The sequence below is a fragment of the Chelonia mydas genome, chromosome 8, assembly GCF_015237465.2.
Source record: "Chelonia mydas isolate rCheMyd1 chromosome 8, rCheMyd1.pri.v2, whole genome shotgun sequence".
Classification (NCBI taxonomy): Eukaryota; Metazoa; Chordata; order Testudines; family Cheloniidae; genus Chelonia; species Chelonia mydas.
Window position 1 is genome coordinate 72,906,999 of NC_057854.1, and position 12,524 is coordinate 72,919,522.

The 12,524-nt window shown below is 40.7% G+C and overlaps 1 protein-coding gene across 3 annotated transcripts in view; it reads left to right on the forward strand.

Annotated features, from left to right (window-relative positions):
- The window catches only part of BCAR3 (BCAR3 adaptor protein, NSP family member), a 96,340-nt gene that overhangs the window by 58,952 nt on the left and 24,864 nt on the right, over positions 1 to 12,524 (forward strand). The window contains exon 1 of one of the 3 annotated variants that reach the window (XM_037907684.2): positions 1,445 to 1,713. The exons of the other annotated variants lie outside the window; for them this stretch is intronic. Within the exon in view, the coding sequence (XP_037763612.1) occupies positions 1,630 to 1,713 (84 nt within the window). The 5' untranslated portion in view covers positions 1,445 to 1,629. Of the gene's footprint in view, positions 1 to 1,444; positions 1,714 to 12,524 lie in introns of those variants that run through there. 3 annotated transcript variants of the gene reach the window in all.

Consider the following 12,524-nt stretch of genomic DNA (forward strand, 5'->3'; position numbering starts at 1 on the left):
TGCAGATGTTATCATAAATAAAAATGTCCGATCCTGTTTTGAATCTTGCTAAACTATTTGCCTCCCTAGTATCCTGTGGTAGTGAGTTCCAGAAGCTATTTATGTTGTGGACGTTAATTATTTTTTAAATTAAATCCAGCTTTTTGCCTACAGCCATTACCTTTGTTCATCCTTCATTTCCTAATATTTTCCTCTCCACTGGTACTATAGATTTTAACTTCGTAAAATATTGTAACTATTCCATTGTCATGTAGGAATCTCACAGCTATTGCTGTGCTGCATGTCATAGCCACTCTGTCATGCATGACACTCTGTCACAGTAATGAAGTTGTATAAAAATCCAGTCTTTCCTCCAAAAGCACAGGTCCCTAACACTTGAGTTAGAGAAGACTCTCTGTTAGTTCCTAGTTACACAGGGACTAAGATATATTGTTGACCAGTTTTGCTTCCATCCAGTAGAGGGCAGTGACTAATCCATTTGTGACCGTATCTTCTTGAGGAAAATTTTAAGTGCTGCTTTTTTTCTTTATTATGAGCATAATCAAGAACTAATGCACTGGAAAGGAAAAGACTAGGAGAAGAGGAAATATGACCGTGTTGAGAGAGCCAATCAGCAATGCTTTATTTACTTTTTTCCACAATACAAGAAGAGATTAAAAGAAACAGATGAAAGGGAATACTTTAACAGCCACAGCCTTGCAGAGGTCTCCGGATGGAACTGTGCTCTCTAAGAGAAGAGCAGCATATATATATAAATATGACTGCTTCCTCTTCTGTGAGGATAAGGTTTAACTTTATATCCACGTTGAAGTTTTCAAACTTACACAGTATGTTCTCCTTTCTAACAGCATGCCCAATTACGTGGGACCTGCAGCAGGCTCTGGCTGTTTGTTGATGGTCTTAATTAAACTCCAAAAGGTTGTATTAGCTATGTCGCTAATAATGACTGTGCTGATGTAATTGCCTTCTCCCAATTTTTTTCCTGTGACTGGCTGCCAGAAGCTTCCTAATTAAAAATAAACAGATTTGACATTTTCCTTGGTTATCTACACTCTAAGTATATACCATCTTGTTTGATTATGAAGAGTAACAGAGTCATGCAAGCCCTAGGCAACCACTCTCCGTCTCTCTCCTTATCACTTGTGTGCTGAACAGAATTATTTATGTAACATGTAGATACTTTGTGACTGAACAGAGACAGCAGGAGTGAGCAATCAAACCTTTAGGAGTGCAGTGAGTGACTCAGGTGTTGTACATTGTTGAGAAGAAGAAGTCTGCCATGAGCCTGTGGCTCAAAAATTTGTACACTGCAACTCTGATCCAAGGGGATACCCAAATAGAGGCACTTTCTCAGAGGGTTAGAATTTCATTGGTTAGTGTGATAGATCACATGAGGATTCTGGCACTCTCTACATGGCAGGCTGGAAGCTAGCATGCCTGAAGCCACTGAACTGATAGTATCTGCACTAGCTGAGGAAATAGTCCCAGATTGATGTGTGAGTAAGGGGGAGTGTATGAGCCCTGGCAGGCTGAGGGCAATGCAAAAGAGCTCACAAGTAACTCCTGAAAGTTGCCGGTGATAACCATTTGCTTTTAATCCAAACGGTCCACAGAACAGAGGATTTGAAAATGCCTAAGGATTGTAATGTTTTTCAAACTCTCATAACAGCTCTTTGCTGTTTTTATCACCGTAAATCCATTATTGGAGTTAAGGTAGGTGCCCTTCTGCAATAACAGTAACTATACTGCATAGTAGTTGATATTCAACAGTGCTTGTTTTAAAATGACATTTAGATACAGTGTCTGATGGTCATATAATGGAAGTACCTTTTGATAGTGTACTGTCGGCTGAAGGAGAGGCTTAAAAATGTTCAAACTTACTTGCCTGAAGTTGAATGCACAAATCCATATTTAGGCACCTAAATCAAAGTGCCCTGAGTTTGAGATACTGAGCCGCAGCAGATCCCATGGAATTAAATAGTAACTTCAAGTAGGGGTGCTGGAACAATTTGTATAGTGCGGGATGCTGAGAGCCATTGAACCAAACTGTAAACCCTGTATATGATGGAAACCACTTCAAGCCAGGGGTTGCGGCCGCACCCCTAGTTCAAGCACCTATGGCTTCAAGTTCTCAGTACCTTGTAAATCAGGCTGCTTTGATTTAGATGCCAAAATATAGATTTAGGTGCCTAAATGTAAGCACCTAAATTTGAAAATTTAGGCCACTGTGTTCAGTGTTTGCTTTCTATTCAGGTAATAGTGTTCAGAAGTTAAGCCTTGGTATTGATCCAAAGGAGCCAAAATGCTATAAAGAATAGGAGGGACTTTTCAGTGACAGCATCTCATACACTTGTATTGGGTCAAGGTCATTAGTTTTTCTTTTATTATAGTATTATTTTAAAACCCTACAGGCAATTCCGATTTTATTGTAGATTTAAAATGTGAGATTATGTAATATCCTAAATACGCTAAGCGCTTTACAGACATTGAGTGGGACGCATTCCATATGAGCCACAATCAATTGTGATCGAAGTCTCTCCAAAGAGCTTTGGATCAGTTTTACAGTTCAGCCCCATCCCTAATAAAAACCACAATAGCCAAACCATATAAACAGGTTCTCCATTTGAGCTGCTCTCATGGGTTCAGTTTGTAGATATGTGAGCCCACATGGCAGCTTGTTTGTGTGAAGAAGATGCACTGAGGCTTTCAGAGATGAGCATCTGTCAGCATTAAACGGTATTGTCATTGTGATTAGAATTGGACAGCGTCCTCACTGATGGAGATGCCTTCACTACCTAGACACAATGCAGCCACTGTACAGTTTAATTAATGCAAACATTAATATTATTTTAAAGACTGGCTTCCTGTAATTATTACAGACTAGCTTGTGTTGAAATGCATCCTAGAACCCAGACTTGATCCCTGATTTATGTTTGAAAACAAAAACGCATGCTACAGATTGTTACACAAGCCGGGTATGTAGCTGCATGATTGCATCAAACATGATTGCATCAAACAGCTACCTTGCTGAGGAAGGCAGGCTGTGTGTCTCTCCCAAGCCTGTTAATGCTGCTGACAGTGCGAGCGAGTGGAATGTGCACAGTGCCCCACCAGCCCAAGCTAACTGCATTCAGTAGAGTGCAGGCGTGTTTTGTGCGCTGGTAATTAAGTTTTTCTTCACCTTCCATTCACTATGTATGTACCCTCCTGAAATATTTAATCTTCATTTTCAAAATATTAGGGGTCTCATTTTCAGAAGTGCCAAAGTGATTAAGGAGCCTTGTCCTATTTTCAAAAGTGACTTTCAGTGAGATTTATGCTCGTAAGGGCCTAAAGACAGTCTCCCTGACAGTCAGTGGGATTTGGGCTCCTGAATCACTTTGGCACTTTTGAAAATTTGACCCTACTGTAGATTCTCTTCTCCTTTTCACTGATGCAACCACATTGAAGTAGTCACCAATATCAAAGAAAGGAGAGTCTGTTCTGTTAACTTTATTGCTTTTCATTTTAATTGGGATTTTAAAGGTTCTCACTGTAGTTCTGTTGCTCTACAACTTTCAAAATGAAGTTGGGGTTTATTGTTTGCTATCAGAACTGAATTAAAACGATCATTCTTGTCCATGCCCTTTGTTTAACTTGGCATGTATTTCTAATATCTAAAATAACACTGGTGTTGTCATGGTAATTTTCCATTTGGTCTAATCCATATAGTCTCTGGAGAAACCGAAACATTAATAGTGTTTGCTGTATGGGAAAACAATAAAGCCTTTTATGAAGAAACAAATTACAGCTGGTCTCTTTCAAAAATAAGGTTCTATTTAAAGAGATTTCCAGCATTTAAAATAGATTTCAATACATGTGTTCCAGAAGGCACTGCTGACTTATCTTTAATTAAATCCAATGAACTGCTATTTTTAGACATGCCTACATTTTGGAAATGGGTCACCCTTGCTGAGGGGGAAACAGTCAGACATGGAAATGGGTAGGGGGCAAGAGAACATGAGATCCAAGAGAGGGAGCTGAATGCCTCCTTTCTCTAGCACGCCAATGCACTTCGGTGCCAGCATTGATAAAGAACTCAGGGCTAGTTGTTCTCTCACACCACTGTAAACCTATTGACTTCAATGGAAAAAAATTATATTTAGATGAGATTTATCCTTAACTTTGTTAGGGATCAGCTTTGTGCAGTTACCGAGGACAAGTTCATTCTGAATAAATCCTCTGACATCAGTAGAATTATACCAGGGATGCATTTGAGACACAGGACCAAATTCTGTTCTGTTACACTGAGGTAAATCCACAGTAACTGCACTGACTTGAGTTGTAACTGAGAGCAGAATCTGGCCTAGCACATGGACACTGATATATGTCCCACCATGCACTGTAGTGACATGTACGGGGTCTGAGCACTGATAATGCATTATACATACCTTTGTGACTCTTGAAAATCAGAAATACAGCAGCTAAAGTGGTATTTTAGTTACTGGAGTGTAAAGTCCAACATAATGGTTAGTTCAGAAACTCTATAGCCTAATAACGCTATATCATGATAATGGGGTGCGTGTGTATGTGTTTTAGTAAGTGCACCCCTGTTCAATTACTAACAGTAAGTAAGAATGAGGATCAACACCTAGTTCAGATGTTTACTGCAATTTACAGAAAACTGCAGTGTGATTGGCAGCTGTCTGTAGAAATGGGCAGAGGCACTTCTACTTCCCCTAAACTGTGCTCATTTATTATGTGAGCTTCAAGCCACTGAAAATGGTTCCTTTTAAAAGTTCTATCTGTCCTTTTTGGGATTCAGAATCTGGAAATTCAGATGCAACCATGGTAAAAGTGGTAAACAGCCATCTTAGCCCTGAACGTGTTGCAACTTCTATTCAGTTAATATGTTCTTTACGATTGGAAGGGGAGAACCTGTTCAAATACTATATTTGTTCGTAACAGCCTAATTATACAGCTGATGATTCACCCTCATCTGAAGCTGTTCAAAAGGGGAAAGCCATTCAAGTTCTCATTGCTGCCAGGTTTTGAAACTTCCAGTATGTAGAGCTACCACATCACCCAGTAATGTCCTAATGTTATGAATGTAACCCAGGCAGGCAGCCTTTTATAAGAGGCCACCCTTGCAAGTTCATCCAAGAGAAAGATGGCCTTTGCAATGGCTTTTTATAGATGGTGATTTTTAACTAATATTTCTTCACTACGTGACAATCTAAATCTGATTCACTGGTATCTTTGGGCTTTACATATCCAGTTTCAGCATTCACATGAAGGATATTCAGTCTGATACCATGAGCTAGCAAGTCACCACAGCCCAGCTTTTGGATCTTTGTTTTTGGCATAAAATTTGTTGTTGTTGGAGAGTCTGGGCTGGGAAGGAATAACTTACCAAGATACTGTGAAATTTCACATAACTCTCTGAACCTTGGCTCCCCATTGACTTCAGGATCTGCAATGAGGTTTGGTAGCAAGGCTGATTTTTTAAAAAAAAATCAGGTTTGAAAAGATCTTCTTTCCTTCTTGACCTGTCTGTATGTCCTAAGATCTTCCAAGGGGAAAGCTCCTCTCTCTGAGTTCTCATGCTACTTTTACATAATTCATAAGGTTTCCACTCCCACATGCCCTCTAACACACACGTAACTGATATCTGTGCTACCCCAGTTCTTTTTCTGAGCATGACTATAGTGGGTGTAGTGAAGATGGTGCACGGAATGTGTTGCTAAAAGAGATAAAGAATTGTCTTTATGTTTGAGAACTACCCAAGCCTACTTTGTGCCTTTGTTACCACAATTTTCCTTCTTTGTTCCAACTTCTAAACTCCATGCTTACTTTTTACTCTGTACTTGCTTCAGCCTATTCCCATTTGCTGAAGTGGGAGCTTTACGTGAGTACATACATCAGCATTTGGCTTCTTAGTAATAGATTGGACATAAGCATTTCTCAAATACATTTGCATAAGCACATGGGGCCAAATCTTGCAGTCCTTAAGATTTACTCAGGCAAAAATCCCCATTGCAATTAAGGGGAATTTTTCCTGAGCAAGTACCATTCAACAGTTGAATAGGAACTTTAGGATTGTGACACATAAGAATTCAAAGCTTTAGGCTCCATTAGCTAAAGGTGAACCATATTCCCTAGTCTGTGAATGCTGTCGTTTCAGCAGTTAAGGATTGAGTTATATTTACAGTTGGGTTGTGGGGAGGGTATTATTTTCTTACTGGAGTGAAGGATTTTACAACATAGGCCTGACCCAAAGCCCACTGGAGCCAATGAGATTCTTTCTGTTGGTTTCAGTGAACACTTGACTGAACCCTGTGATATTGTATTGAATGCCTGTTGGGCATAAACCAGATCAATGTCCATGTGGCTCTTCCATTCAGGAACATCTCCATACATGTCAGAAGGGCCCCATGCGCCTTGCCTTGTGGTGGGCAAAGGACACTCAGCTTGTGTGACTGACTTGAATTTCAAGAAAGTCAGTGAGATGATGATTGAAGTTTGCCTGTTACTGATACTTTTCACCAGTTGTTCCTCCAAAAGTTCCCAGCTGACACTAGAGACTCACGATTCTTCAGCCAGTGCCCATTTGGGTTTTCCATAAAATGTCATTCCACTCTGTCTGACTTAGTTCAGGTCTCTGGTTAATTCTAGGGTTCCCTTGGCTCAGTTTAAGATCTATATATTGGCCATCTCAAATGTAGAGTGAATCAGATAGAGACATCTCAAAGGGAGAGTTAAATCAGTCTGAACTTCAAAACTTTCTCCTGAACAAGCCTGACCTTGCCTTGTTATATCATTCAGTTTAGATCAGTTTTATGTCTCCCTCTTTTTGGCCAAATTCTGTCTCATGCACCCCTACATGTAGAAGGCTCTGACCTCATTCGAACTGGTGTGATTCCACTGTGCTGGGGCATGGGTTTCAGGGAGATTATGCAGGGGTCCACACCTTCTGTGAAGTGTGGAAATGGGTAGCCACCTGCCATTCTCCTCCATGACTGGGGAGGGCAGCAGCTGCAGGGTGTGTTGAAGCCCTGAATCTGCAGTATCAGCCATGGAACGCTACCTTGGGGAAAACTTCTTTCCTCCTCTGGATTTTCCCAGTACCTGACCTAAAAATATGGGCTGTGTGCTATAGTCAAGATGTGCCCCTCTTGTAGCTGCTGCCATTGTATTAATCTACTTAAAGTTTCACATTGTCCAGGAATGCCCAGTCAGCTCTCACGTGTCCGGCCATCACTTATCTCTAGCTGAGGACCCTTGTCCCAGTCCCTTCTGACTGGGGATTTTAAGGCTGCACAGCTCCCTGCCCTACACTGCAATATCCTCAGCAAGCCAGTCTAGCTAAAGGCCAGCACCTGTGCTTTGCTTTCCCTTCAGGGGCTCTGAACAATAGTTACCAGTTAACACACAGCTTCTTCTAAACAAGCACATTTATTCCTCAGGTAAAAGCGTTACAGGGAAAACATTAAAAACAATAAAAGAAGCTGCATGCATCAATATATGAGGCTCTACTAGGCCAAATCCTTCTGCAAGGGTGGGGGCGCTTGCACAGAAAGTCCTATTCATTTGCTGGATCAGAAAGAAGGCATTGGGTCTGTTTAAATACAGCCTTTTTATGCCAAAAGTTCTTTCTTTATCTGTTGGTCTCTGGAAAATCCAGTTTGAACTAGCATATGCAAGCCTCCCCAGGGGTTGGTACCTCTCTAGAGGTGTTTACACCTGTCCTGGAGTGATTTACCTTAATCACCCCCCACAGTTCTTATTTCATGGAGGAGTTGTGGCATCCCTCTTCCTGGAGTTACATACAATTCCTGGCCCATAGTGATACATAAACCATTCACACACTTAATGTACTATGATCCCCAAAGATGTTGCATGTGGTTGCGATATCTGTCACACACCATTTTAGTTCCACAAACATTTTCCATTTTTTGTGAGAAATTAAGGGAAATCTAAGCAGAGAAGTCAGGGCTGTGGTTCAAGATGTACCATTTAGCAAGAGAGTCTTCCATCCCTCCACTTTCCCCAAAGCAGTGTGTGAAATTAGTCTGGGTTTTGCATGCTTGCAGTTTTACAGGCTAAGTGCAATAAAACCACCAGGCAGGAGAGAATAAGGACCAAACAGAATGCTTTCAAATAGTAAAGTTCAAATAGCATCCCATTAGGGATTTTTTTGCAGGTGATTACACCTATACATGTGAAATACTTGATGCAAGTCTGTCTTGTTTAGTAGTTTAGGGGCTAGGGAATTGTAAAGGATGTTTTGTGGGATCCAATACCTTTAAATATCTTTATACATGCAGTGCCAGGTACTTACAGCAACTGTCAAAAGAAGGCAAGGTTAAACTTACTGCAGTAAGTGTACATTTTAAACGGAAGCCACGAGTTTTACAGTAAATATTGAGTTTCTCTTACCTTATCTAGGCCAAATCTTCTCTTATTATTATGAGAGAGGAGCAACCTGAGAAAACTGGTGTTGGACTCAGATGAGCCCCACTCACTCCCTACAGTTTGGAAGCTTTTCCAGACCTTGTGAGTTTTCCCTTTCTTTTCCTCAATACTTTTCCTCTGTTTCATCTCCTATCCTCTCCTGTCTTGCTCTCCCTCACCTCCCAAATCCCCAACATCCCTTTCACCTGTGCTTCTATTCCTTTGGGAGTTTTCAGTCTAGCACTCTGGACAGCTGCTCTGTTCAAATCATGTGAATTCTGGGGTTTTCCCCGTATCTGCAGCCAGGGCATATCTCCCTCCTCCCCTCATCTATTCTAAGAAAGTGCCAGAACTTGTGAGATCTGAAGATTGCAACTAGGCTAGCAAAGACTTCAGGATGGACTTAACCAAGAGCAGGAGGCCTGTGGGGGGTTGCGGAAAAGATGGGTTTGTGGGATATGTAGCTGAATTTATTAGAACCTTGGGCAAGGTGTAGGGTTGGTTCAATACCTGGTTCAGGTGATGCCCCCTTTTTTTTCCTAATTGATTCATTGATCTCTAATCATAATACTGCTCTCTGCTTTGAAGCCTTCTCAAAAGTTGAGCTTTTCCTTTCAAAGCAAGAAGAATCAGAAAATAACAAGGCTGCCTCTTGGGGCTAATTTAAATGTCTGCTAGCTAAACTGTGCCCATAGCAGCAGGAAATAATTGAAATACTATCATGAGGATGAAGGACATAAGGGAAGCTGCATGAGCAGAAGACGCTAGCGAATGGTCTGATGAAAACCTCATCAGGGTTTCGGGTTACCTTTTATCAGGAAAGTTGAGACCTACAGAAACAACTGTAACAGTCCTTAGGCTACACAGAGATATGACAGTGAATCCCCTGGGTAACCAAAAATGCATCTGGAGATTTTGTGCAGTAAACATCTTGAACAGTTTCCAACATATATTTTATAAAGAAAACCATTTGTGTCTTCACAATTCCAGCCAATTTGGATTAGGTTAGGTTTTATTATTATTATCGTTGCTTCCTATCCATTTTTAGTGTAAATTAAGATTATTTAATTTGTTCTACCCATCCTCTGACTATATAATACCTGACTCTCAAACTCAGATAGAAACCAGATTTGGTTTATTGCTTCCCATTAGAATTGAGATAAGCCTCCAAAGCAGAAGCAACATAAGCTTTGGGGATGTATGTAAAACAGTGGGCCTGACTCTCTTCCTCCTTATTCTCGTATTAAACTGATGTGTCTCCATTGACTTTAATGGAGTTACTCCAGATTTACACTGGTGTAGGGGAGAGTGGAATCTGCCCCGTTAGTCTACAGGATAAACAACAATTATGAGTTTAGCTTGCAGACAAAGGGCGAGTCTACATTACAGCACTATATCGGCGCAGCTGCAGCGCATCTGGTGAAGACGCGCTATGCCGAGGGAGAGTGCTCTCCCATCGGCATAATTATTCCACCTCAGTGAGAAGTGGAAGCTGTGTCAGTGGAACAGATCAAAACTTGCCTCGCTTGGGGTGGGAGGGAAGGCTTTTTCACACCCCTGTGTGACGTAAATTATATTGATTTTAGGCTGTAGTGTAGACCTGCCCAAAGTTGCGACAGAGCAATGGGCACCGTTCAAAATTATCCTAATGCGATTCGTTCTGAATGGAGGATTAAGAACTAGGGCCTGCTGTAGTAGAGAGGTCTCTTTGGAAGAATCCCATCTGCACAAATAAAAATAATCATTTTCATTTGGATGTGAGAATAGTATATTTTAATAGGGTCTTCCCAGAACAATAGGTTTGTCAAATTTCATACATATAATATATGATGATAATCCAAGTCACTTTTGATCGTTTATCCTAAACAGGCAAAATTGAGTGAATCTTTTAGAATTTGATTTTCTTGAACTTCACTGGTATTTTCCAATCTTCATTGCACCTAACAGCTTATATTTGCCTTTGAAATGCAAAATCACATATAGTATCAAAACAAGCCTATGGAATTAATGACAGGTTGTGATCCTAGATTTAATGAGACTTGAGGGGAAATCCTTCGTACAATGTGATAAACGCCGCAAGTTTAATTGGAAGAATGGTAAAATAATTGCAGTGGTCATTTTAAACGTTTTGCTGAAAATTAAAAGCTTGGGACCATGTGTTCCCACTGGGATTCTTAGCAGAATTCAACACTGAGGGAATCCCTTGGGCAGGCCCTTGTGGATTAATGAAGTCAAAGTGGCTCTGTGCAGGCACAGGGATTTGCCTACGTGGTTCTCCTTGCAGTATCAGGGCTGCATATGAAGGAGTTGTTATTACCGGTTGGAGATCCTGAGGAATCTGAGCTGCATGCTTCCTTGTTTCTCTGTCCGAGTGAGTTATGTCACAACACGGATTGGAATAATAGGATCATATTTAGAGGTTGAAAAGACTTTTATCACCCACTCCACCGTCTCTCTGCAAATGCATGGTAGAAGCAACGCTCCATTCAAACCTCTTTATTGTTTATTATTATTAGATAACTGCTGACAAAGCATTTGTCTCTGTCCAAGACACAAAATTAAGACAAATGCTGCTCAATTTAAAAAAAAAAAAAGTCAAGACAAATGAATCTAATCTATGATTTATTTGCTGTTGCTCTCTAAGTACAAACACCACCGTTTTATAAATAGATTTGGGCTAGTGGTAGTACTGTCTGTAGGATGCCCCTGTTGTGGAAGGTGCTGCACAGATGCATAGGAAGACTCAGTCCATCCCCTGAAGAGTTTAAAATCTAACCATTTTTATTCTAGGTTCCAGTCTGTTGTGAGTTTAAAAGGCTGATCATGAATGTTAACTATTTGGCTAAGTTGGATTCCTTAAAAATGTTTTTCTTATGATGAGCACACTGTTTCATTACTTTCATTTTAAAGCTAGTGAATAATCCAGTTACCCATGATTTATTTCCTGTATTATATTAAATATGTTCCTGTATCCTGATGAGAACAGCTGTGATAGATAACCCAGCCTCCATTTGTAAGATAAAAGTTAGTTGTCAGCATTGTTCACTATGACTGAAATTCACTCTTGAGCTGAAGGTCTGGCATGATTATATTTTATAGACCTGTAGCATCTTTCATCCTGATTGGTCCTGTAGCATGTCACAAAGTCATATTCCATTATACAGTAATAGTGTCACCCACCACTGAAATGGTCTCATTTCTAGAGCGACCCTTGATTAATGATATAAATACTGCTTTTTTTATATCCAGAAAATTTGCAGTAAGCAATAGATTACATCAAAACTCTTTATTTAGGAGCTACAATCCATGAACAACTACACTACAGAAATACTGTCTGATAAATGTGTTCCATCTAATACAGTAGATGTATATACAAGATATTTAGAATTACATTTGTGCACCAAGTTATTTTGATTTGGGCTAGTATTTTTAAAACTCCCTATGGCAATTTAAGTGCCCAACGTCTAGCCACTTAAAATGGGAATTGGGCAGCTAACTCCCTTAATTACTTTTGAAAATCCCATCCTAGATTTGTACACTAACCAGGGGCGGCTCTACCAATTTTGCAGCCCCAAGCAGTCGCCGCCGAATTGCCGCTGAGGCAGGAAGAGCGGCGGAGCTGCTGCGGAATTGCCGCCGTGGGACACGGGCTGCCGCCCCATTCTAAATGCCGCCCCGAGCACCCGCTTGGAAAGCTGGTGCCTGGAGCCCGCCCTGACACTAACTTCCCTAAGTAACTGCAAATATATAGTTGGCGTGATGTTGTCATGCAGATGCAACAGTATGCCTCTTTAGTCCATACAGATGCTATAATTGTATCTCATTTAGCTTTAACCCATTTAATGTAGGATAATATTTTTAATCTTTCACACCTTTCCTTGTATTTAAAGATCACTGGTGCAATCTTGCGCTGGGCAGCTAAGTGATGACGATGCTGGAGCTGTGTTCAGTGGATCTGCCAATTTGCTGATCTACTGGATACTCATTCATGCACAGACACTCACATGCACCACAGGGGAGAGTGAAACAGCTGTGGAGAGCTGAAGTAGCAGCTGCAAAAGTGACTCATTAGTGCTCCACAGGCCACAGCT